Source organism: Rasamsonia byssochlamydoides (assembly GCF_041956645.1).
Source record: "Rasamsonia byssochlamydoides strain NRRL 3658 unplaced genomic scaffold VTN77scaffold_8, whole genome shotgun sequence".
Lineage (NCBI taxonomy): Eukaryota > Fungi > Ascomycota > Eurotiomycetes > Eurotiales > Trichocomaceae > Rasamsonia > Rasamsonia byssochlamydoides.
In genome coordinates, this window is record NW_027192391.1 from 205,671 (window position 1) to 230,253 (window position 24,583).

The 24,583-nt window shown below is 48.3% G+C and overlaps 9 protein-coding genes across 9 annotated transcripts; 4 read left to right on the forward strand and 5 right to left on the reverse strand.

Moving 5' to 3' along the window:
• Nucleotides 1-489: 489 nt before the first annotated feature.
• Nucleotides 490-1,377, reverse strand: VTN77DRAFT_8909 (uncharacterized protein; the record flags this gene model as incomplete). The annotated part of the gene is made up of 2 exons (XM_069425458.1): nt 490-1,008; nt 1,060-1,377. The coding sequence occupies 2 exons, from the start codon at nt 1,375-1,377 to the stop codon at nt 490-492; spliced, it is 837 nt and encodes a 278-aa protein (XP_069280786.1).
• Nucleotides 1,378-1,657: 280 nt separating this feature from the next.
• On the forward strand, nt 1,658-2,255 carry VTN77DRAFT_8910 (uncharacterized protein; the record flags this gene model as incomplete). The annotated part of the gene is made up of 4 exons (XM_069425460.1): nt 1,658-1,689; nt 1,831-1,856; nt 1,961-2,141; nt 2,201-2,255. The coding sequence occupies 4 exons, from the start codon at nt 1,658-1,660 to the stop codon at nt 2,253-2,255; spliced, it is 294 nt and encodes a 97-aa protein (XP_069280787.1).
• Nucleotides 2,256-3,121: 866 nt separating this feature from the next.
• VTN77DRAFT_8911 (uncharacterized protein) lies at nt 3,122-4,381 on the forward strand (the record flags this gene model as incomplete). The annotated part of the gene is made up of 5 exons (XM_069425461.1): nt 3,122-3,152; nt 3,279-3,459; nt 3,514-3,661; nt 3,715-3,952; nt 4,101-4,381. 5 exons carry the CDS (start codon nt 3,122-3,124, stop codon nt 4,379-4,381), a joined length of 879 nt encoding a protein of 292 aa, XP_069280788.1.
• Nucleotides 4,382-5,366: 985 nt separating this feature from the next.
• VTN77DRAFT_8912 (uncharacterized protein) lies at nt 5,367-6,689 on the reverse strand (the record flags this gene model as incomplete). Its single annotated transcript, XM_069425462.1, has 1 exon — nt 5,367-6,689. One exon carries the CDS (start codon nt 6,687-6,689, stop codon nt 5,367-5,369), a length of 1,323 nt encoding a protein of 440 aa, XP_069280789.1.
• Nucleotides 6,690-9,305: 2,616 nt separating this feature from the next.
• VTN77DRAFT_8913 (uncharacterized protein) lies at nt 9,306-10,317 on the reverse strand (the record flags this gene model as incomplete). The annotated part of the gene is made up of 2 exons (XM_069425463.1): nt 9,306-10,124; nt 10,216-10,317. The coding sequence occupies 2 exons, from the start codon at nt 10,315-10,317 to the stop codon at nt 9,306-9,308; spliced, it is 921 nt and encodes a 306-aa protein (XP_069280790.1).
• A 7,041-nt stretch (nt 10,318-17,358) lies between these two features.
• Nucleotides 17,359-19,275, forward strand: VTN77DRAFT_8914 (uncharacterized protein; the record flags this gene model as incomplete). The annotated part of the gene is made up of 11 exons (XM_069425464.1): nt 17,359-17,394; nt 17,460-17,517; nt 17,591-17,600; nt 17,726-17,994; nt 18,047-18,140; nt 18,192-18,223; nt 18,278-18,489; nt 18,559-18,764; nt 18,816-18,998; nt 19,066-19,186; nt 19,249-19,275. The coding sequence occupies 11 exons, from the start codon at nt 17,359-17,361 to the stop codon at nt 19,273-19,275; spliced, it is 1,248 nt and encodes a 415-aa protein (XP_069280791.1).
• Nucleotides 19,276-19,428: 153 nt separating this feature from the next.
• On the reverse strand, nt 19,429-19,959 carry VTN77DRAFT_8915 (uncharacterized protein; the record flags this gene model as incomplete). Its single annotated transcript, XM_069425465.1, has 1 exon — nt 19,429-19,959. One exon carries the CDS (start codon nt 19,957-19,959, stop codon nt 19,429-19,431), a length of 531 nt encoding a protein of 176 aa, XP_069280792.1.
• Nucleotides 19,960-20,383: 424 nt separating this feature from the next.
• VTN77DRAFT_8916 (uncharacterized protein) lies at nt 20,384-22,103 on the forward strand (the record flags this gene model as incomplete). The annotated part of the gene is made up of 4 exons (XM_069425466.1): nt 20,384-20,680; nt 20,789-21,300; nt 21,361-21,949; nt 22,014-22,103. 4 exons carry the CDS (start codon nt 20,384-20,386, stop codon nt 22,101-22,103), a joined length of 1,488 nt encoding a protein of 495 aa, XP_069280793.1.
• A 1,190-nt stretch (nt 22,104-23,293) lies between these two features.
• VTN77DRAFT_8917 (uncharacterized protein) lies at nt 23,294-23,812 on the reverse strand (the record flags this gene model as incomplete). Its single annotated transcript, XM_069425467.1, has 1 exon — nt 23,294-23,812. The coding sequence occupies one exon, from the start codon at nt 23,810-23,812 to the stop codon at nt 23,294-23,296; it is 519 nt and encodes a 172-aa protein (XP_069280794.1).
• Nucleotides 23,813-24,583: the final 771 nt, after the last annotated feature.

Sequence of the window (24,583 nt, forward strand, 5' to 3'; positions counted from 1 at the left end):
CCTAAGTCTATGCCTAGAACTAGAACTTTTCAGCCCCCAGACCTCCTTACTATATATAGTGTTTTTTTATCATCTACTTCCCTGGCGGGCTCCCTTGCTATATGTATTCTTTGCCATATTTCTTGTCTTAGGTTAGGTAGTATTGGTCATCTAGTTTCTAGGTGGGCTTCCTACCTATATTCCTTACCATAATTCCCGCTATATTCCTCAGTAATCTTTATCTCCCTGACTAATAGACAATTTCTTACACGTGTATAACCCCTTTGCCAATTTAGATTTACCTCTTGGGTTGAAACATGATATTATATGTAGTTTTAATGAAGTTTATCACAAGGGAGTACTTAACAAGTAAAGAAGATTCTGACCGGATGTCTTCAAGAGTAAAGAGATATCTATTGCTACAAGAGGCGTCACCTCAGACTAATTAAAGCTAATGCACACAAGTTCATTAGAATTTTTTCTATTCAATTTGTTTCACACCCTTCATTCCTAAGTCCTCAAACCCAGAAGAAGACTGGTATTCTTGCCGCCTTCTTTCCCCTCTCCACCCGGCAGATACGTGACGTTCGGGTTGTTCGCCAACGTCTGCGCAATGTCCTTGCTCGCCTCGATGCGGCGGATCTGGATGAGACCATCGCCCGCCTTGGCCACGGCCTTGCTGATGATTTCGGCACTCTCGGCTTCACCCTCTGCCCGAATGACGTTCGCCTGCCGCTCCTGCTCGGCCCTCTCGACGATGAACCGGGCACGCTCGGCATCCTGCTGAGCGATCTGCTTCTGCTCGACGGCCCGGGTGAACTCCTTGCCAAAGGTCATATGCGTGATGGACACGTCCTCCAGCATGATGTGGAACTGTTCCGCACGGCGCATCAGATCCGTCCGGATGCGGTTCGAGACGGTCTCTCGTTGGGTGATCAGCTCGGCGGCGTCGAACTGGGCGACGATGGCCTTGAGCACCTCGTTTCCGATCGACGGCAGGACACGTTCGTCATAATCTTGGCCATAAGACTGAAGCTTCTGTTAGATAATTGCGGTAGATATAGCATGCAACAGATATACCTGGTAGATCTTGGGCAGTTTCGGCACATCCGGACGGTGCAGCACCCGCAGAGTCAGGCTCACCATCTGCAGGTCCTTGCTTCCCGTCGTCGTCGAGATGTTTCGAGGCTTCGTGCGCACATCGTAGATGATGCTCTTCTGCAGCCAGGGGATAAGGAAGTGGGTGCCCTCGCCAACCACCTTTTCTTGCACTCCAGTCAAACGGTCAAAGATGACGGCGCGGCTGCCTCCCTTGACGTCGTACATGGACGCCTGGATGAACAGAGCCGCGGCGGTGGGCGGAATAATCCACCGTAGGAGGGCGTTGGGAGACGCCATTTTGAAAGCCGGATCAAGTGACAAAAGAGATCCTGATCGCTGTCGCTGTCGGTCTCTTTTGCCTTGGTGATGGTCTGCCCGGCGGAGCTGCAGTGAAATCACGGGCTTCCACACCGCCCGATCGGGACTAGCGTGCCAATTCTCGACTTCCTGCGGAATCCGTCGCCGACAACTTCCTCGACATCAACTCTTGCGCTTTGCTGCCCCGATCAGCCTGACCAGCTTTCGTCCTTCTTTCTGTCGAATAGCTCTCTCTGTGTGTCTGCATTGAATTGGCGCAATGCACTCCCACGCTGAGCCCAAGAACGGAATGTGAGTGTCAATCCTTCTGCCAACTGCCCCTTCTCCGTGCTTTGCCTGCAGTCGTCTGGCGTGATGCCAGCCGATTGAGAGAGTCAATTGCGAGTTCTATTTATCCTTGCAGTTCATTTTACTGACTGGCCTTGATTATAGTTACCTCGGTGGCTGGGGTGACCTGGGTAGGTAACCTTCGATGGCAGATTCACTTTCAACAGCGTGCCTGTGGCTCAGCTCGTTCGAATTTGCTGGAGCCAGTATGACTGATCGATTGCGCTGCTTCCAGGCTGCCCAACCCCTCAAAGGGGCATCGTGACCTACGCTCTCGCTCCCAACCGACAGAGGCCTCTTGCCGGTGCCCTCCACGCCGCCATCTTCAACACCTGGAGAAGATTCCGCCACCAGGTGCTCTACGTTGCCCCGCCGTTCATTGTTGCCTACGCCGCCATGAACTGGGCCATTGAGAGGTAGGATTATACCGGTGTTCTACCTGCCATCAGATTTGATGCTAATTGATGAATTATAGGAACGAGTACCTGAACTCGAAGCCTGGCCGCCTGGCTGAGGGTACGGAAGAGTAGATAGATCCTCTGTGACATGTTTCGGATATATGGTCTGTGTGGAGGACCGCGGTGTTGTCTCATGGAGCGGTTCTGATTGCACTGTACAGTATAGAAAGCAATCGAAAGTCTTAACCAAGCATTTCTTATCTTTAAATCTTAGATCTCAATTGGGTGTCCTGATCCTTCACTAAACTGTAGTTTTGTCAGGCTAGATTGGCCTTTATTATCTCCTTTCTCCTACCTACCTAATATTGCTTGCCATAATTGTCACCATATTCCTTGTCTCTCTCACTGAAGCATATCCCCTGCTAACATATAATTTCACCAATATGTAATTTATATACATGTCTTGATATATAAGTAGGCAGACTTCATGAATTCATTTTATAACCACGTGACAGTGTGCAAAACGGAATTGAAGTTTTTTTTTTAATATATGGTGATGGTGATGGTGATAACTTCGATGGTGAACTAGGCCAGTAGCCTTAGGCCGTGAATCCTACCAATCTTCCAACCTAACCAATCTTCCTGCGAAATGCCGCATCATCTGTTTCAGGCGCCTACACAAACCGATGCTACCATACCTAAACCAGGCAATCAACCACCGGGTCGACGTCGAAGGCGGCGAACTGTGTGACCCGCAAGTCTGGGCGGGACGGAATTCCCCGCCAGTTGGGCTGTTCATTGGGAGAACACTGACTGCACCACTTTTTTTTTTCTTCGTCGGCAATTCCTCGTAGATGCTTCTTTCTCGACCGGTTATTTCTTCTCTCCGACATCCCCTGCGTCCAATTTCTCGCAGAATCGTCCCCAGCACTCTCGCTTTTGCTCCCTGCGCAGTTGTCCGAAGCTCGTCGTCGTCGTCCCCCTCTGCCCCTCCCACAATGAGCGAGATCACCCACCCCACTATCAAAGGTACGATAATGATGACCTGCCCACCCCGCGTGACTCCGCTGAATTTTCAGTCTCCCCCGACAACAACCACCACCGCAACAACAATGGCATTGCTAACGAGCTGTTCTATCTTCCATTGACAAACAGATGGCTGGTTCGTTGAGGCCAATGACATGTGGCCCGGCCAGGCCATGACCCTCAAGGTCAACCAGGTCCTCCACCACGAGAAGTCCAAGTACCAGGATGTGCTGGTCTTTGAGAGCAGCGACTACGGCACTGTCCTGGTTCTGGACGGTGTCATCCAATGCACCGAGCGTGACGAATTTGCGTATGTCCATTCCCCTTCTTCTTGTGAGGAAAGATGATACGAATTGATCAACAGCTACCAGGAGATGATCACCCACCTGGCCATGAACTCGCACCCCAACCCGAAGAAGGTCCTGGTCATTGGCGGTGGTGATGGTGGTGTCCTGCGTGAAGTTGTCAAGCACGAGACTGTGGAGGAGGCCGTGCTGTGCGACATTGACGAGGTGAGTTGATTCTACCTTTTGAAAAGAAAAAAGGTTAACTAACGTCTTAACAGGCCGTCATCCGTGTTTCCAAGAAGTACCTCCCCGGCATGAGCATCGGCTTCCAGCACCCCGCCGTCAAGGTCCACGTCGGCGATGGCTTCAAATTCCTCGAGGACCGCAAGAACGAATTCGACGTCATCATCACCGACAGCTCCGACCCCGAAGGCCCCGCCGAGAGCCTGTTCCAGAAGCCTTACTTTGAGTTGCTCTATGGTGCCCTGCGTGAAGGAGGCGTTATCACCACTCAAGGTTGTTCGTGGCCTTTCCTTTTGTCATGCACAATCCCTGCCCCTCCCCCTTTCCCCTTCAATCGCGAAAATTCCTCCCCCCTTATACATGTGTAAAGAAAGATGCTAATACAACCCTCTCTTCCCTTCCGAGCGGGGAACTCGAACAGCCGAGAACCAATGGCTCCACCTCTCCCTGATCAGCGAGCTCAAGAAAGCCTGCAAAGAAGTCTTCCCTGTCGTCGAGTACGCCTACACGACCATCCCGACCTACCCGTCCGGCCAGATTGGCTTCATGGTCTGCTGCAAGGACCCGAACCGGGACGTGCGCGAGCCGCTCCGCACGTGGTCCCGCGAGGAGGAGGAGCGGCTGTGCCGGTACTACAACAAGGAGATTCACCGCGCCAGCTTCATCCTGCCGAACTTTGCGCGGAAGGCGTTGAACAACTAGATTTTCTCTCCTTTGTTAGTGATGTGATGAGATGTTTCTGATCATTGACAGCGCGCGCTGTGACGAGACGAAGTGAAGTGATCTGATCAGATCGGCAAGCAACACAGTTTGCAGTCAAGCCAGTCCGGTCACGACAGAACTAAAACGACGACGATAATGATGACAACGATGGATTGGATGGATAGGATGAAAGGGGGGGGAAAAAAGCAAAAGAAAATCTGGTGTCAGTGAGATGAGATGTCCTGTCTCCCCTGTATCCAGGGCCCTGACAGAGCAGCCGAAGAGGATACCCAATTGAAACTGTATTCAATTGAAATTCAAAATTCAAATCAAATCAAATCAATTGAGTTGGAATAGGAATGAAAATGTTACTCTGCTGGTTTGTTAGGTAGGTAGTCATCCAGAAAAAAGAATAAGAGGGAAAAAAAAAGGGTTCTTTCTTGATTCACAGTAGGTCTCTATCTATACGTATGCGCTGGTACTATTTCCCTGGGCTGAGGGTGAAATGGGATGAAATGAGAAGAGAAGAAAAGAAAAGAAAAGAAAAGCAATCAATCAAGACAGGTTGGTTTTTTTTTCATTGTCAATTGCATTGCATTGCATTGCATCTATCTACCTAATTAATCCATAATCTCTAGTAAATCTGATCAGTCGATGGACTAGACTAGACTAGACTAGCTAATCTATTCTATTTCAATGAATTGCTGCTCTTTCATAGACCTAGCTGTATTCGCTCGAAATGCAGTAAATCTAGACAATCTATACTGTTTGTCTGTCATTCGGGTCTAGAGTCTAGACTCGAGCCTTGTTAGTTACAATAGCTTGTAAGGTATGTATGTACATCTATATACTGACAGTATGGAATGTTCAAACAAAACACAGAATGCAGTTGACATGCTTATATTCGTCTTCGTCGCATCATCGTAACTCGTTCTGCTAACGCCTACCTAGGCGGCAACCCAACTGATCTGTATCCGGTAACGACTCAGTAGGCGCGAGTGAACTGCACCGGAGGAGTGATTTTAACGCCCAATTTCTTCGCCGCATTCAGCACCCACTGTGGCTCTCGCATGAACTGTCGTGCGATCAGGACCGCATCTGCCTGTGGGCCATCGTTGTTGTCGTCGTCAGCTCCCTCCACAATCCTCTGCGCCTGCTCAGCCTCCGTGATGAGTCCGACCGCTCCGATGAGCGTCTTCACGCCCGCAGCCCGAAGCTCCTTGCGGATCCGGGCCGCGATGTCGATCTGGTAGCTCGTGTGCGGCTCGATCTTCTGGTCCTTGTGGTTCCCGCCCGAGCTCACGTCGAGGAAGTCGATGCCCAGCTCGGGCAGCAGCTTCGCGAGCCGGATCGTCGATTCTACGTCCCAGCTGCCGCCTGCTGCGGCTGCCACGGGCTGGTCTTCCAGCCATTCAGTGGCGCTGACGCGCAGGAACAGCGGCATACCAGCTGGGATCACGGCGCGCATGGCGGCAGCAATCTCGCGAACGATCCGGATGCGGTTTTCGAAGCTGCCGCCGTACTCATCCGTTCGGCGGTTGGTCACCGGGCTGAGGAACTGGTTGATCAGGTAGCCGTGCGCGCCGTGGATCTCGATCACGTCCACGCCGGCCTTGACGGCCAGCTCGGCGCTTTTGGCGAATGCCTGGACGAGCTCCTTCACTTCGGCGGTGCTCAGCTCGCGCGGAGCCCAGTAGGCAGTGCCCGGAGCCCAGATCTGCTCCTCGCCTCCCGTCGGACCGACCACGTTCGACGGCCACCCTCCAACGCTTTCATCTGCCCTGAGACTGCGCACGCCAGCCTGCGCCGCGAGCCAGGGCGCGACGACACTGGCCTTCCTCCCCGCATGCGCCAGCTGAATACCAATCTTGCCGCCCTGGCTATGCACGAAATCCACCACGCGCTTGAGCCCCTTGAACTGGGCGGACTCGACGCCCTGGTCGAACTGCCACAAGCCCGAATCATTCGGCGAGATGCGCCCGTTCGGCTGCACGGCCGTCGCCTCGATGAAGATTAGCCCGGCGCCCTTCAGGGCCAGATGGCCCAGGTGCGCGAGGTGGTAGTCCGTCAGGGCGCCGACGGTAGGGGCGTTGGGGTCCGATTCGGCCGAGTACATGCACATGGGCGCGACGATGATGCGGTTCTTGAGCGTGACATCGCGGATGGTCAGGGGGCGGAACAATGTCGGCGTGTTTGTATTTGCGTCTGCGTCTGCTGCTGCGCCGGCATTGTTTGCTGGGGTGAAGTATGGGAGCCCCTCCGCCTTGAGGACTGCGGGGGAGGGGGAGTGACCTTGTATCGAGCCCATTGTTTTATTTTATCCTCGCTGGAGCGTTGTCAATTCAATTCGTCTGAAGAAAGAAGGATATCAATGAATAAATACAGAAAGACAGAAAATAAAAATAAAACAAACAATTGCAGTGGTCTATTGATCGATTGATAGATATAAGAAGGAAGATATTAGATCGATAGACGGAATTAGTTATCTTTTTTATCCGATAACGGATTATAAATCCATGCATGCAGTATTCCCGTCCGGAATTACCGTGGATGCCTCGGGAACTATCCCATATGAGTCTTAGCGTATATACTCCAGTTACCTAATTTATTAAGCAGAGGCTGTGATAACTAATTAATAGTTACATAGTTACAGGGTAGAAACAAGAATAAGAATACGATTAGCAATAAGATTCTATGTTGAGTCTTATGTAAAGAAAATAAAAGAAAATAAAAGAAAATAAAAGAAAATAAAAGAAAATAATATACCTTTCAGAAAGAATACTGACTTGGATTCTGTATGATTGTCGTTACCAGTTTGTGAAGCTCATCCTCCCATCATTCCCATCTTATGGACATGAAAACAAAAAACAAAAAAAAAAGAAAAAAGAAGAAGAAGAAGAAAAAGAAAAAGAAAAAGAAAAAGAAAAAGAAAAAGAAGACGAGGAAGAAAGAAATAAAGGAGAGGAAGAGAATACCTACACATCCACCGCAGTCATATGCATAGACATACACACAGACCCTGTCCGCCACTTGCAGATCCAGACTGGCCCTGCCGGAGTTGGCCCCCGACGGCATTTTGACGATCATCAAGTAGAGGATGTTCATATTTTGTCTCCAAATTAGCAGCTAAGCATCACGATTGAACTGCTTATATTGCGGGAATAATTGAGCAAGCCAAGTGTAACCCCAATTCACCCAATTCATCTCTTCTGCGACAATATTTACATTCTGTGAATTTGGAAGATTAATGCGTTCATATAACCAAGTCATGCTTGACAACACGATTAAGTTGGTGGCTGTGCGTTCCTCTATCTCGTTCTGATATTAACCTATTTCGGTAGACATTGCGAGAGCTGGACGTGCTGACTCCAGGTCTGCCCTGCGGAGGCCAGGTCAAGCCAGCCAACATAGTTAATTGTTTCAATGTTGGCAGATGCTTGTTTCTGTTTCTACAGTGCGTGGGTAGGGTTTGGCCTGCACCTATAGTATGGAGGAATGAATCTGATAATTTGGCGAAGCATCAGAGATGGCCGTGAGGGAATTTGATGGCTATGCCATGCCAGTCGATTCATGACAGGGAGTAGCTAGGACAAGGATTCTTCAGCCGAGGGTCCTAACATTTTTTTATTTGTCAGGATTCTTTACAATTAGGCAGAACAATTCACTTCTTCAGGACAGACGAACCAGTTCATGATGATCAGCTCCAGCCAATCTAAAACTAGTAGTCATCTAGTTATCTGATTGATGCGTTGATATTGCCCTAAGCATTATAAATTCACAGAGACGCTGAGGAAGCAATCAACCTCAAAGGCATTGCGGATAAGCTACACACAAAGCGTAAGTTTGAATGACATGGCACACATGGAGAAGTTGATAAGTCTGTGTGGGCACAAGAAGAGATACTATAGTTAGAATAAGATGTAAGATGTAGATTGTATATGTAATAGCAATCATCTTTGAATTACCCACTTATTTTTTTTACCCATTTTATTCTATTCTATTATTTTTTGGTACTGCACAATAAGGAGAAGGAGAGGGAGAAGAGGGAGAAGGAGGAGGGGGAGGAGAGGAAGAAGAAGAAGGAGAAGAATATCCACCGTAGGTAGGAAAAGCCAAAACTGAAAGAAAGCTGATTGGTCTGAGAGAGAGAGAGAGAGAGAGAGAATTTATAAAAATCTGACCTAACTAACAATTCCATGTGAAATCAGTGAAATCAGTCTTCTTAAGATGTTAGGTAGTTTCTCTTAATATATCCCTCCTCTCTACCCCTTGCTTTTTTTTTCGCCTTTTTCGCCTAATCTTGTCTGTCTGCCTCTGCATTCGACAAGAATATTAGATGCCACCTACCTAGTTCGCTGCCCTCGTAATTCCTCCTAAATAAATATGTTCTCTTGCAACTAGTAGTGGTCCAAGACACCCTAACCGATTATCATTAGGGTTAACAATAATAAATAACATGACAGGGAATATAAACTTGCTCCGGTCAGAACCTAGAAGATATAGTCAATAATCTTTTCGTTTTTTTTTTCAAGGAGAGAGGGATAATGTAATAGTTAAAAGGCTATCGTTATCGTTATCGTTATTATAGAGTCCGCAGAATACTACTACTAATTTGAGCGTGATCAGCCTGTCTATGATACTATCCACGGCCAGGGAGGTCTTCAGCTTCCAATTTTCTATGTACCAGCACTAGTAGATGCATCCTTGGTTCCGGCTGCAGTTCTGCATCGCTGTTGTGAATTAATTAATCAATCATCTTCCATTTTTAGAACCAAAGACCGCTCCAATATGATATCATATCCCAATGCTAACAATGCAGGTATATACATAAGAGAATGGGTCAATACTGTACATGACTTGACACAACAAAAACAGACCCGATAGGCTGTCTTTTTGTCGAGTCGAGCGAGAGGACTTGCTTGCTCTATAATACCTTCTCGTCGATGTCATCGTTGTGGTCGTTATCCTTCTTCCCTTCAGATATCTTGTCTTGCCCATCCTCTTCCTGCGGGACAAGCACAAACTGCCCTCCTTGGGAGGAAGAGGGAAACAGCGCTGCCTCTTCATCCTTCTCATTCTTTTTCTTCCATATCATATCCACCGCTTCGACGACCGCAACCGAAACAAGAAGCAGCACCAGCATAGCGAAGAGGATCATTCCCGGCGTGAAGAACCATTCGATATGTCGAAGTGCGGCGGCCGTATCGGCGATGGTATAACCATAGCCATGGCTGTGACCATGACTGTGAACGCGACACTTCGGTGGCGTTACTATGGTAAATGGATGCTCGGGACAACGATTGATGAGGTAGCCATAGGCACTGCCTTTGCTGTAGTGACAATCCCGATATACGTATCTAGCAGTCGTTTCCTCTTCACAAGCAGAGGTAGTGTCATCTCGATCCTGATTGTCGTCGTGCAACAACTGGTACCGATGTCGATGTCGATCTTTTTTCCTTTCTCTTCTTCTTTCTTCTTCATTTGCTTGGATGAGGAGACGGTCCTCTTCGTTCAACAGGTCACTTGGTGTATGTCGTCGTGCATCATATAATGATCCCGTATCATCATCATCATCATCATGGCAATCATGTGAAGGGGTCGAGGTCGAGGTTCTCGATCCACTATTCGTCCTTTCTCGGCAGTCAAACTGCTGTTTCTGTCGATATCGATATCGAGCCAATTTCTTCCTCATGACGTCGTTTCCCTCGATGCCGAGTTCGCGCAGTAAGCTCTCTAGGGAATCCTTTATTCAACACAATCGTCAGTCTTGCTTTCCCTTTTTCTTTCCTGACGTGATCTGAACAGCTGAACAGTAATAACTTCTATTTCCATACCTTGTCTAGACTTCCTCCCCTAGTAGTAACTTCTCTGGACCAGGACCACCAGTCTTTACTCGTCCGTGCGGTGTTACACCACACGATGTCGATCGGAGCCATCTTGATTAATTAGATCGTCCTGGGGACGTGGTGTCCCTGCTGGTTCTGTTGCTACTTTTCTCGAGTACGGAGTAGTTTAGAGGGGAGATCCACGCCGTCCTTTCCCGTGCGAACAAGACGGAAATCAATGCGAAATGAAATGATGAACGACTTTTCGTTTGTTTGGACTCGTTAAATAGGGAGGTAGGTAGGAAGGTAGGTAGTTGTGTGTTGAGGGTATATGTACGGGTCGACGGCACAGGGTAATAAATTATACAAAAAATCACTGCAATGGAAAAAAGTTCAGAGGAGAAGATCCCCTTCCTATTAAAAGCGGGGAAAAAAAATAAGACTGAAGAAAAAAAATCAAACCAAAAGCAACGGCTTATAATACTATTATTATCATCATCAGCTGACGGGAGATAGACAGTGCTGCTCCTCCGTTAATATTATTCCGGGGCTGAAAAAAGAAGAGAAAAAGGAAGAGATCGATGGTGCTAGTTAAGACGAGTTCCATTCATGGGATTAATATTAGAAACGAAACCTAACCTGCGTTACCTGCCAGCCCTATGACCACTGGCAGTGTCACAGTATGACTCGCTTGGTATGGTTCATATCCATCCACATCCCACAGCCATATCCACAGCCTCATGGGGATCACTAACTACCTACGGAGTACCTAACCGAGTTGGCAACTTGGAATGGAGGTAATTTCACGAACAAGGTCCCACCAGGCACGCTTCTGGCCTAACTGTCTCTGTGCAGGATCAGCAGAGCGAATAAGAATAATCCACGCTTGACTCCGCTAGGGACGGGCCTCAGGACGGACCTCGTACAAGCTCAAGCTTTAGTTCCAACGTCTTGGCCTGACGCACTGTGCTCGAGAAGTTCAAGACCCAGTGGAATCCGAAGTGCTCAGACAGGAAGCCGGAGATCGTGATTTGTCCTGATTCGCTTCACTTTTTAACATGCGATGATGTGATTAGGAAAGAAATTGGCGAATGTAGGTTGGTTGCCTGAGTCCCAACCCCCAATCATATTAACCTGGTTGGTTTAATACTGGCTCACTGCAGATCTGGGGCCGTATCTCGTAGTAATTTACGACCATACGGAGTACTATTAGTAACTAACACCAGCACTGCTGTTCCTTCGGCTGTGCTATCTATTCCCTTCCTTGTTAGTAGCGCTAGTTACGAGGAATAAATTGTCCTCACCAAGCAAATGTGGTTGAAAACCTCCAAGATGGAGGTACATTACTGTACATACAACATACTCTGGCGGAGTTCGGCGGAAGTCAATCAATCCACCCATTCTTTACTTCGGCCGTCCCAAGGTTCAACCGTTCAAAGCACATTACATGCTCCCTCTCGTGTATTCCTACCTCCCGCGTATCACTCTCAGCCACATGGTCACGACTCACGCGGCTACAATTAATGGTTAGTGCTGGGACTCGGATCCAGGGTCCGGAATGCTGATACTGCCGCATCCGGCATAGTCAGAGCAGGTTGCTCCATTTCCATCATCCAATCTGGATGGTATCGCGCTATTTTTGTAGGAATTGGCCTAAGCAGGTAAGCTCTAAGCTCTTTTACCTACTAATAGTACCAATGCCAACACTGAGACAGACTAACCACAATACGCTGGAAGTAACCCTACTCCATACATAGGTACTGGCCCATCTGGTTTCGTGAAACGGTTAGCAGAGACAAAAAAAACTGATACGACTACAATATTAGCAACAAAAAAGGTGTCAACAGAGATATTCTGTTGGCTTGGAAGGTGAGCAAAAGCCACCTCTCGCACAGGCACCTTCCACAGCTTGGCACTGCGCCATCATCATCAGACATGATATCATGACACTGACAAGAGTAGTAGTAATAATACACTCCGTAGAAAGCCGAAGAAGAAGCGAAGAAGTCAGAAACGAAAAAAAAAATCTTAATTATTATTATTATTTAATACTACCCAGGTACTTCGAAGCGCACTGACTTGATTCGCTTGCCAAGCGCCAAGCGCCAAGATGTCCAACCTCTGGATGGATACATCTCCGCGCGCCACGAACGCCATGACATGCACCTCCTGCTTCACGTGGAGTGCTGGTGACATACCTATTGGGCGGAGACGACCAGATTATTACGATGAACAAAAGCAGGAACTTCCGCCGACACACGGATCTGATGCCATCATGCCCAGAAGGAAAAAGAAAACGTGGTTAAGACCCATGCCATCGACGACATGGGGATTGATTGACATGACAGATGACATATGATAATGACATATGTCCGAGGAGTTCGTTCGGTCTCGTCTCCACGATCGATCGATCGAGATCAGTCCGTGCGGGAGGATGGGTTGGTAGGCTCGATGAAACCTTCAACCGATTACCATGGAAATGTCGCGAGGTAGGGATGCACGTGCTGTCAAGCAAGAAGCAAGTCACTTTGCCAAGTCGAGAGAAGCTTCATGGAAATTAGGGAAAATATTGTACACATTTCAAGGTCAAAAAGAAAGGCCGACTGTGAAGATTTTTCCATCCCTCGCAAGTTGCAAGGTTGCATGCCATACATACAAGATATCGCGGACGATGGCGAGGTGATAGCCAGTGAGATGAACGAACGCACCACCTAAATAGATTTCTGCATTGCCTATTTCCATGCAAAAGGGCAATATGACTTCAACCTCCAGACAAAGCAAGAACCAAGCTCAGCATCATTGATTACTGGGAACGAACATCATCGTGATTATTATTATTATTCAACAAGGCTCTCTCCGAACTCGGACACCACCACCACCACCACTAAACTTACAGATTCCGGAGTGATTGATTGATTCTCCATGGCGATGCAGAATTGCAGCCGGAACCAAAGATGCATATGCATATGCGTATTATCCGGTATGGATATACAAAAAAGGGACGAAGGAAACTGAAGAGCTCGCTAGCGTGGATAAACAGGGTGATCACTTTTAAATCATTCATCGCAGTATTATTCTATGGACTCTATAAATAACGATAATGATACGATAACTCTTGACTATTGTCCCCTCCCTTCTGCAAAAAAAAAGGATTCTTGACTATATATACCTTCTAGATTCTGGTCATGAGTAGTGTATATTATTCCCAGTCATATTATTTATCCATTAACGAGAATAAATAATAGGTTAGGTTGGGTTTGTTTCTCTCGACAAGTTAGGTAGGTACTATCAGTAGCTGCAAGAAAATATTATATATTATAGTACATAGGAGCAATCAATTAGGAAAGCAGTTACTAGTTACTAGGTAGTTGATAACGAATATCCTTGTTGAAGGCAGAGGCAGACAGACAAAATTAGAAAAAAGGAAAACGCCAAGGGTCAGAGGGGAGGGGGTATATCGAGAAGAAAAAAAATACCTACCTACTTAGGTAACATCTTAAGAAGAGTCCACGTGAAATTGAATTCTTAACTTTCTTACTTAGGTCAGATTTCAGATTTATAAATCCTCTCTCTCTCTTCCTATCGACCTCAGCTTTTTGATTTTAGTTTTGGTTCTCACTACGTAGGTGTAAATATACCTACCTGATTTTTTTTCTTTGTTCTTCTTTCCTTATCGCATAGTACGAAAAAAAAAATACTTAGCTGCGCCCACCTGGATTGAATTGAGGATTTAGGCTGCCTGATCAACAGCGGCCTCAGAAACCTTTCCATTGCGCGATCTTAGGTTCGTCCCATCATTAGTCTATTCATTTGTCATGCACTGTACACCAGTAGGCGACCAGCCACGCCAGCCGTCGCAATACTGGATGATTCTCTTATGATACATTGGATATGCCAGAGTTACAATCCCTAAAACACTGTCGGGATTCGCCACACCTTAAAACGTTTCCTGCTCGTAAGTAAGATTTCGTAACGCAAATGCAACTTAAGCACTCTCGTCTCGTTTCAATGGGTTGTACAGCTGAGCGCCCTTCTCAACGTGTGTCTGCTGCGTGTGGCCAACTTGCACACCACTCTCGGCAACAACGCGCTGGAACTTGTTTTCGGCCAGCCGGCCGGGATCCTTGTTCGTTCCAATGTCTGAGGTGAAGCTGGCGTTGTTATTGTCGTTGCTGTCGAAGCCGCCCTCGCGGAGGTTGTTGCCTCGGGGGTCTTCGACGTTGGTGCTGCCCATAGTCTCGACAACAGGTGCTATATATGACGGCGCCGTTCCGCCATTGTGCTCGCTTCTGAAGGTGTCACGGTCACCACAGGCTTCAGAATCACCATCTGTAGCATACTGGTGGCCCTGCAGACCCAAGTCCTGTTTCGTCTTGTTCGACCCTCCAACGTAGCCACCCGTAGGAAGATGCGGTCCCGGGTATTCACCCTGCCCACCGACGGCTTCGGGGTATTTCTCGTTTTTATCGAGGTCTCCACGGGCAGTGGCGTTCTCAGTCTTCGGGAGCACGGAGGCTCCAGATGTGTTGATGTTGTTGAACGTCGCTTTGTCGCCGGACACAGCTAGGGGCTGACTGTCGCGATTCTGAGAGAATGCACCACCACTCCGCACTGATTCTGCGGCTAGAGAATCACTGGCGACAGCTCCCGCTCCTTCCTTGATAGGTTCTTTGTAGAGCGCTGGGTCGGTGGTGACCTAGACATACATGTAGTTAGATCTTGAATTTATCCATTGACTGCCGTGGATAGGAGCCAAGCTACATACCTTTGTGCCGGTCCTCGTGTTGCCGATAGGAGTTCCTTGGAAATCCATTTTGAATGTGCTGCTCGAAAAGGTTCTTTTCGCTGTCAGTGAAAATTTATGACCTTCTGAACAACAGAGGCGAGGTGAAGCCAGCGAGATGGACACAGCTCAGTCTGGCCACAAGACAGAACAACCAAAGCAAACGTTCGAAAATTGCCTGTATGATGAGGACCGTGATGTCATCCTTACGGAGAGCCCTAGATCCAGGGGCGGGAACGTCGAGTTGTCTATCCTGGGAAAGCAACAGGATACATCAGGGAGAACTTCCCTAGTTGGTAGTGGACATATTGACGAGGTGATGCTTCAGGGAGCTGGCTGCGTTTCATATACAAAATTCTCCACTCACTATGCCAGCTTGTCTGTAAATAAAGAAATGCCTGTCTTGAGATACTCCCAGGGATGACATCATAGGACGACATCAAACATTGCAAACATCACATTTTGGGCAACAGGTATCATGACAACAAAAGAATCTCAATACTTTCTATGAATTATATTTCTTCCTTAGGAGCGATTTGAAAGTGACCGACTCGATGAATACAGCGTCTCTACGCAGAAGCTCTGACTGAAGGTCATCTGGCTTCATCTCGTTCATGCATCGAATTTCATGTCTATTTCCATAACAGCTGTGGTAATCACATAGAAGAAAGTAAAACTCCGGCAATAGTGACGATTAGGTAGATTTGTACATTTTAATGCCGCCTTACGTCGTAGGGCAGATTCTTCAGGTTGTCCCTGGCCTGTCGCCCAACGCCAGGACCAGGCTCGGTGTTCGTCTTCCAGTCCTCTCCGTCCACCCGCGCGCTGCTGGTCGCAGTATCAGGCCATCGCAATGAACTGTTGTTCTCGCCGGAAACGGGGCCTTCCACCCCGCCAGAGCCGACATCCATCGTCTTGCCATTCGCAGACTGCCAGTCGGCAGCAACTGGAGGCTGGTCGGGCAGGGGCAAGTTCGCCTTGCGCTCGTCGATCTCCTTCCACTTGTCGACGTTCGTGTCGATGATGGACTGGATGAAGTCTTAGTCTTATTCTCCGTGTTGACGTTGTCGATCAACTGAGCTTACCTTCATCGCAGAAACATCCGAGACTTTGGGAGTGCGGCCACGGTGATTAAGGCTGAGTCTGGACTCTGGCTTGCGGACGTCCTGCTTGGTTCTGTGGAAAGTAGGGTCAGTCATGATGGATGAGACAATCTGAGAAATGACTTCAAGAGAGGAGAAAGTGGCAATCAGAGAAAGTAGATGGTTGTGTTCTTGATCTTGAAGAGTAACATGGTTGTATTAGTACTGTAGGAATGTATTTAGGACCATGGAGTAGCCCGTGGTCTCGATGGTGGCGTTGATGGTGGTGGTGCTGCAATGACGACACTGCACTGGGACAGGTCTGGTCTTCCAAACAGATTATGCTCCGGAACCCAAACCGGAATTCCAGCCATGGTATTTCAATTATCGCATTATCAGACTATGCGATCGACTCTTTTCAATAACTGATTAGATTAAATCGGATTCCTTTAGTGCTGGGAGAGGATGGCGCCGATCGTGTACCTTTCTCCCTGATGGAAGCGATCTGAAGTCGTCGTCGATGACAATGTTTCCTTAGCTGTCTTCAACCTCATCTCATGCAAACGTGATTGCAATTAGAACGAAGTCGTTAAGATTATAGGCAGGCATGGTTATTCAACAACTGGTATAACGGAGCTACGCACAGAGACATCTAGTTCCTGACGAGAAAACTGGGTCTAAACATGACTGCAATCTAATTGATTAACCTTGTGTGTATATACTTGCAGCTAAACGGCATCCAATTGTTCAACGTTCTGGAATATATCGTTTGATTTTCTTTGAAGAGGCTATAGATCCCTTAAAAAGATGAGGTAATGATTGGTGTCTATATAATAGAATGAAAACACCAAATGGCATGCATGTATAAGTTGTGAAATTCAATCTTGACAGTATATGCTAATTCTTCGAAGAATTCATGGACGGTACTACTATGAGTTAATCGATAATGTGCCGATATCTGCTTCACATCGCGGTCAAGCGCTCAGAAACTTGGCAAAATAACCAATATTAAAGATAGAAACCTCTCCCAAGATAATTCAAACTGCAGATAAATAGAAAGAATTATTTTAGAATCTGTGTAGTTCTCTAACATCGTTACCAACGTCATATACTTAGCTAGGTAAATACTTCAACCAGACTCACCGCCTTCCTTTATCAAGCGGCAGAAAATCGCTCCGCCATATGGCGACAAAATCAGCCAGCGTCAAAGTTATGATGATCCTGAAGATAATTCTCATTTTATCCCTTCTTCTTTCTTCCAACCCGCATAATTGACGCGATTCAAAAATGCCCCGTGATCCGCTTATCGGGCTCGTGGGAAAGGTCGGTTTGGAATGATGCTTCCGCAACGGTCTACAAGCTGACCCTGGACGATGAGGGGCATATAGCCTTCCAGTGGCAAGTCGACGACGCTGAACAGTCTGACTGATGCGTCTTCAAAAGTTGGTAGGTCTATACCAATCTGTTCCCATGTTTAAACAGCCCTGTGAAGCGCGCTGACAGATGTTGTGATGCACAGGGAATTTTCCGTACGTGACCCCGCTCTCCATTATGCCTTACCCCTCCTCTCCCCCTCCTCGATATATTCAACATGTCATTACCTTTTGCTTCGCGTCATTGGATATACTATTTTCAGACTCTAATTCGAATGTAGTTTTACCACAATCGACCCTCAGCGAGCCATCGGCTACCTCCAGATAGACTGCGCCTGCAAACGATACAATCTGACGGACAGATGCAAGCCCAATTACGGTGGTTGCCAGGATGGGCGGCGTTCCGTGCCAATTGAACTTCTGGATGTTGCGGGGCTTGTCCCCGGTGCCCACGAGGGGAGAGGGTTGGGAAACAAGTTCTTAGATGACCTGCGTCATGCGGATGCCTTGATACATGTTGTAGATGTCAGCGGAACGACAGATGCAGAAGGTACGAGCATGGAATTTGTGGCTTGTTTACCGCTCGCTCTTACAAAACATAGGGAAGGAAACTCGAGGGTATGATCCCTCACAGGATATCGTCTGGCTCAGGTCGGAGATTGTGCGATGGGTTCAAGGGAATCTGTTGGAGAAATGGTAAGCTGGTACCCATATTGGCAGCTCTGGTTAGGTACTAAAATCCGTCAGGGGCTCCATTAAGCGACGACATGTTGCGACAAGTACGGACGGTCATCCATCATTTGCAGCTGAAAAACTTTCTAATACCTAGGCAGAGGCAACGCCCGTTGAAACGCTACAGGCTCAATTTTCTGGATACGGAAGTACGGCACAGATTGTTGCGCGGTGTCTCGACCGCTTGGCGTTGAAAGAGCCCCTCGAAGAATGGTCAGAGGAGACGATCGAGAAAGTCGTGAATGCTTTTGTGGACGAGAAGTTCCCGACTGTCTATGCGCTAAATAAGATAGACCACCCAGACGCAGATAAGGTGAGAGCACCTGCAGGATGATTTAGATGTATATTTGTGTGTATGTATGTTTTGCTGACGATGATGCAGAATATTAGCAAAATCGCCCGAATGCAAGACCCCAAGTCGATCGTGCTCTGCTCCGCCATATCCGAAGTCTTCCTCCGAAAACTGGCAAAACAAGGCTACATCAGGTACACGGAAGGCAGCGAGTTTGTCGACACCCGAGAAGATTTAATTGAGATGGGTGATCCGGACGGAGGAGGTTTGAAGGAGATGGACGAGAAGTTGAAGGCGTAAGTTGCTTTCCACCGAACAATTTTATGTCTTCTGCTGACCTGGAATAGTCGAGTGGAAAATTTGAAGGATATGGTGCTGTACCGGTTTGGGTCGACAGGAGTCGTTCAGTGCCTTTCGAGAGCGGCAGAAGTCATGGGTCTCGTGCCAGTATTTCCGGTCAGAAATGTTCACACGTTTGGGTCAGGCACCGGTGGCAATGCAGTCTTCAGAGACTGTGTCCTGGTGAAAAAGTGAGTTTGCTGGAAGACGTTTGGTGGAAGACATTGTTTAAGGAGACATATCTAACAATGCATACAGGGGTAGTACCGTGGGTGATGTCGCCCGAAAAGTAATGGGCGACGTTCCTATAGCCTATGTCGAAGAAGCCGGGGGAGTGAGGGTTTCAGAGGATGAAATTGTCGAAGTTGGAAAACACGATGTACGTGCTGTTCCCAATCCTACTACGCTTCATATATGTCAGGCGTACTGACACTCATGCAGATACTTTCTTTCAAGGTTGGCCGTTAGCCGATATATGTTACTATGTACAGTTACAAATACCACGATTCGAAACGAGATGCAATGCCATCTTTCGCAGTCTCAGTTCCCGTGCGATTTCTTGTTCATCTTCTCTGCAATCTCAGGTAGAGGCTATCAATGACCTTTCTGTAAGGCAAAGTGTTAGCCGCACGACAATCTGACATGGTCATCATCATTTGGATAGAACAGAAGACTAGAATGAGCTGAGCTTCTATGGAAGAAGCAGGGCTGGTGAGAAGATTCATGACTCACTTCACCCCTTTCATCATTCATTCCAATCACCGGCTCTGGAGCCGCCGGATGTTCCTCCTTCGCTCTTTTGCTGTTTCTCCCCAGGTCCCTTTGGGTCGTCGCTTGGCTTTTGCTTTGGTCCGCAATCCCTTCATTTTCCACATGCTCCTGCCGCCCCGAGACGGTGGATTCTATCTCGGGATCTGTGATGTCCTTATTGTTGGCTCGGTTGATGGCGTGGTCTTGTGTGGTCGTGCCGGTCCAATCGTTGAACGCTCCCTTGGCGTGGATGGTGTCGCCCTTGAGACGGGCACGCACGCTGTTTGGCGTGGGGAGGCTCGCCGGCTGCAGAATTGATCGGAGAGGGAAGAGATAGGGCCGAGGGGGTCGCAGGATGAGGATACGTCGCACTGCGGATGGCATTCTTCGATTGCTTGGCATCGTATACCTAAGCTGTAGACGAGATGATGTATCACGATCGGTAGTAAAGGGGTTATCGATCTCCCCCACTAGACGTATATACCCAATGAATCCGGGATTCTTTAAAATGGCCCGATCTGTCTTATATTACAATCGTCTGTTATTTTCCCAAGGTCAGAATGCTTGCTTTACTGGCAGTAAATGCTATGACGTCTGGATGCGGCAATACCTGGTCTGGTCAGGGCTTAGGGTTTAGGGCTCCAACAATCAGTGATTAAGCTTATCGATAAGGCGGACGGACTCGATTTGCGCTGTAGCTTTGCAGACCCAACTTTGGCGTCAACAATTGTTACACCGCTACCCCTCCTCGCCCTGTGCAATTGAGGGAGGGAGCGTCCCGATTCGAAAAAAAAAAAACGGAAAGACTCCTTCTTTATCCATTCTCATGAAGCGACAATATCTCCCCATTGAGGCCCTCACCTCCTGGGCCAGGTTGAACGGCATCACGTTCCACGGTGTCGCGTTCGAACACTTCCGGTCCACCGACGGGACGGACAAGGGCTCAGCCGTCATTGCGAAGGAGGGAAAATACAATGGCGATCCGGAAAGCGAGGAGTCGCGGCCGGAGATCCTCATCAGGGTGCCCCCGGACATGGTCCTGTCGCTGTCGCTGGTGGACAGTTATGCCAAGTCGGATCGCTATCTGAGGGAGGTGTTGGAAGCTGTGGGCGACTATGGAAGAGTACGTGGATTTTCCCCAATAATTTTTTTTGAATTATTGTTCTTGTCATGTAACGAAGTGAGTTTAAGCGAGTGATTTATTTCTACGGCATCTTGTTGATATCTGTAGACAGCTCGAGGCGCCATCCTGATCTTCCTCCTCCTCCACATCACCTACCAAGCCTCCTCACAGAGAATCGGCGTGTCGAATCCGTGGTCGGAATACATCAAGTTCCTTCCTGCCTCCGTACCACTGCCCACGTTCTACACGGAAGACGAGCGGGAGCTCCTCTATGGCACGTCCCTGAAAGACGCCGTCGATACGAAGATCGCCTCCCTGGAGCGCGAATTCGAGCATCTCCGCAATGCAACGGCGACGATACCGTGGTGCATGCGGGAATGGTGGGACGTCGAGACGGGGAAATTGACCTTTGACGATTGGAAGCAGGTCGACGCCATGTACCGGTCGCGCGCGTTGGACCTCCCCGGAACAGGCCACGCGATGGTGCCCTGCGTTGATATGGCCAACCATGCCTCGGGCGATGCGACGATCGCGCTGTACGAGACGGATGAGGAAGGCAATGCGGTTCTGCAACTGCGGTGGGGCAAGACGCTGCATCCGGGGGACGAGGTCACCATCACGTATGCCTCCCCTCACTTTCCATGTCAGTTGTAGCTAGTCCACTCACGTAAGACTCAAAGTTACGGTGATGAGAAGGGCGCATCCGAGATGATCTTCTCCTACGGGTTCCTCGAAAGCGACGTGCCAAACGCGCGACAGCTGTTCCTCAGCCTGGACATCCCGGACGACGATCCTCTCAAACTCGCCAAGAAGAAAATCTGCAAAGACGCTCCTGGAGTGCGACTCTTCGTGGAGGATGAAGATTCCGGGTCTACGGGATGGGAGAGCCCGTTCGTATGGTGGGCCTGCGTCAATGAGGAAGATGGGCTTGAGTTTGAGGTGCTTCAGACACAAGATGGAGGCCGGGAGCTCAAAGCATCCTGGAAAGGGAGAGAAATCAGGCCTTCGGAGTCTGAGTCCCTGAAGGACATCATTGCGGCGGATCCATTATGGGACGTCTTCCAGCTTCGCGCGGTGGTGATCCTGCAAGGCCGTCTGGAGACGCAACTGTCGATGCTGGAGGAGACGGAGGAAGCGTTCTCGAGCGTCGACCACGACGAGGATGGCGCGAAGACCGGGATTCGAAGCGATGTGTATTTCACCATCAAGAAATTGCGGGCCCTAGAGACAGACTTGCTGCGGAGGGGGATTCAAGATCTGACCAGGACGGTACGTGAATGTACCCATGCCCCTTGTCTTTGGATATAGAAGCTTACTGACTGGCTGGCGACAGAGAGACAATCTCATGTCATCAGAGACGGTCCAGAAATATCTCAGTGAACAACAGTCAGCGTCAGCTGAGATAGAGGAAGACTTTTCCTAGTTTTAATACTGTATGTATGTGATGATTTTACGATTCTTCTGACATTGCCTATCAGGATCACTACATGTAGGCTACAGGTATATTTATTATATACCTAGGTAGGAAAGCTGTAAGCCTGTAACCCGGTAGATACCTCAAGATGCCTCACAGACAACCCTGCCATACACGTTTGGCAGGAAGACGGTTGTCAAATGTTCTAATAGTTGCTGCAGAGAGGGGCATATTGCTTGCACACTTACTTTCACTGTATTATTGAAGACCTGGATAACGTTTTAGATGGTCAGGTGACTAGGAATACAGTTGTAGCAAGGCTAGCGTCATAAATTCTGATTTGCTTTTCGACTCCCTAACTGGCCTACCTAGTGGTCTAGCGGTATGCCTGCTTTATTAAATAAATATTGGCGTTGTACTGTACAATTGTACTCTGTAGTCCTCAACTAAATTACTACCACTGCCTCGCTCCCGCCTGCTCCCGCAAGTGTAGCTGTTTCTCCTTACCACGTCATTCTGTAGGAGTACACGGAGTAAGAGTGGAGTACATAGCACAAACGACCTAACCTAACAGAGTTACAAAGGAGGGGGGGACCTGAATGAGGTAAATGGTAATTGCTAAACCACGCTAGTTGGTACCTTAGATAGTGTAAGTGGTTTCAGACAGACTATTACTGTAGTGTTGATCCCCTGCGCTTGTCATTCTGTGTGCAGCATCACTGGCTATGTGACAACATATACCTCCTACATTAGGTACATACCTTACTCAACATATAATAGGCGTATGTATATCATCATGGTATGTCCTGTAGGTCATGGTCACTGACATCGAGATGTGGAGATATATCCTTATTATGCCCATCCCATCTGATCCACAGATAATGCAACAATATTATAAACAAATCTTACCCTCGGATTTTCTTTCCTTCTTCAACATTGTCTGTACTTTAAATAATACCCAGAAAAATAGGTTGCTTATTATCTGCTCATTATTATGATTATTACGAATTTAGACTGTACCTATAGGAAGTTGCCTCCAATCAAGCCATCCGGGGGAGACCGGATGAGGACGGATGTACACGGAGTATAGACTTTATTATGGTTAGACGGCAACCAACGGAATCAAATCAATCCCCCGGGTCGTTGCAGCAGTTGCAGTTGATAACTATTGCTTCGCATTCTTATTCCTTTCTTTATATTTATTGTGGTGAAGACTCGTAGGTTGGTTCCAACTCTGGGACCGTCCCGTCGGTTGCGTCATTGCCTTCCATGGCAAGTTCCCCGTCACATGGCTGTTCTTCAACCACATGGGACATCATCCCGCCATGCCGGTAGCACAGTCGCACAGTCGTACAACAGTCAACGATAATTGCGACAAAGAATTTCATCTCAAAACTGAGGATAACAGATATTCTGGGGAAGGAATCTGAAGAATTCACAATCGTCTGGCCGGGTTCATACTCTGGGTGCCCGATGCTGCGAGCCTGCTGCTTCCCGCGCGTATTTCTCTCGGCGAAAACTCGTCCCATGTGGAGTAAGCTCAAATACGGGCCTCGTTTTCCCATCTCCACGATTTGCCAGTGTCGGAAGCGGCCAATCGCAGCATGCCTGATTGCAGGGAGGACCACTGTCTGAAGTGGGCTTGGCGACCGCCTATTCCAGCTGCTCCGCGAACAGGAACAACCATCGTGCTCGTCACGATGCACCTCACGAGCCATGACTAACTAGATCTGCAACTCCACAGTATTAAATGCAGTGGAACACAGTGATGTTCTGAGGCTGACTTGCGCATTGGAGATCCCGCGAGTGATTGGCGAAGAAAGTGCTAGGACAAACAGAGTTCGTAGTATTCCCATTAAAGGACCTTGGTTGCCACATCCTTACTCTAATTACTCCGTACTGGCCGTGTCTGAAATCTGCCTCCTTTCAGATCCCAATAAAATCCCAATAAAAACGGAACGTGGCAATTTCATGATTAGCGCCCTAATTGGCTGACGTGGCCTGCGCGCAGCACGCTGTCCTCCTGTCTTTGTCCAGACGAAAGGGGGCTTCCAGACGTCTTCTTTCAATTCGTCGTGCGATCGAATTGGATTCTCTTGCAATCTAATACTTCTATTGGCAGCAGCTCCTAATATATTATCTCATCCTCCTCGTGTCGTCCCCAGAATTCCCTTTGCCCGCAGCCTCCTACCCCAAAGCCAACGCCAATCGTTTCCGTTGCGTCCCCGCTTCCGTGTTTGGCACCCTTCCCTAGCGTGCACGGCGGTTGGGAGAACACCCCAACTCTCTCGCTGCTTTCCTCGTCGCTTGCCCCGGAATTTCCCTTCCTGCCTTCTCCACGCTGCCATTCTGAATCCTTGGCCTATCTCGGACCCATCAGGGTCTAAATTACTTCCATTCTACAACTACATGTCGACTGCACTATCTTGATCGATCGATCCCCGATAACAGCACCACAAAGACGCGTCTAGTGGCTTTTCTTTCTTTGA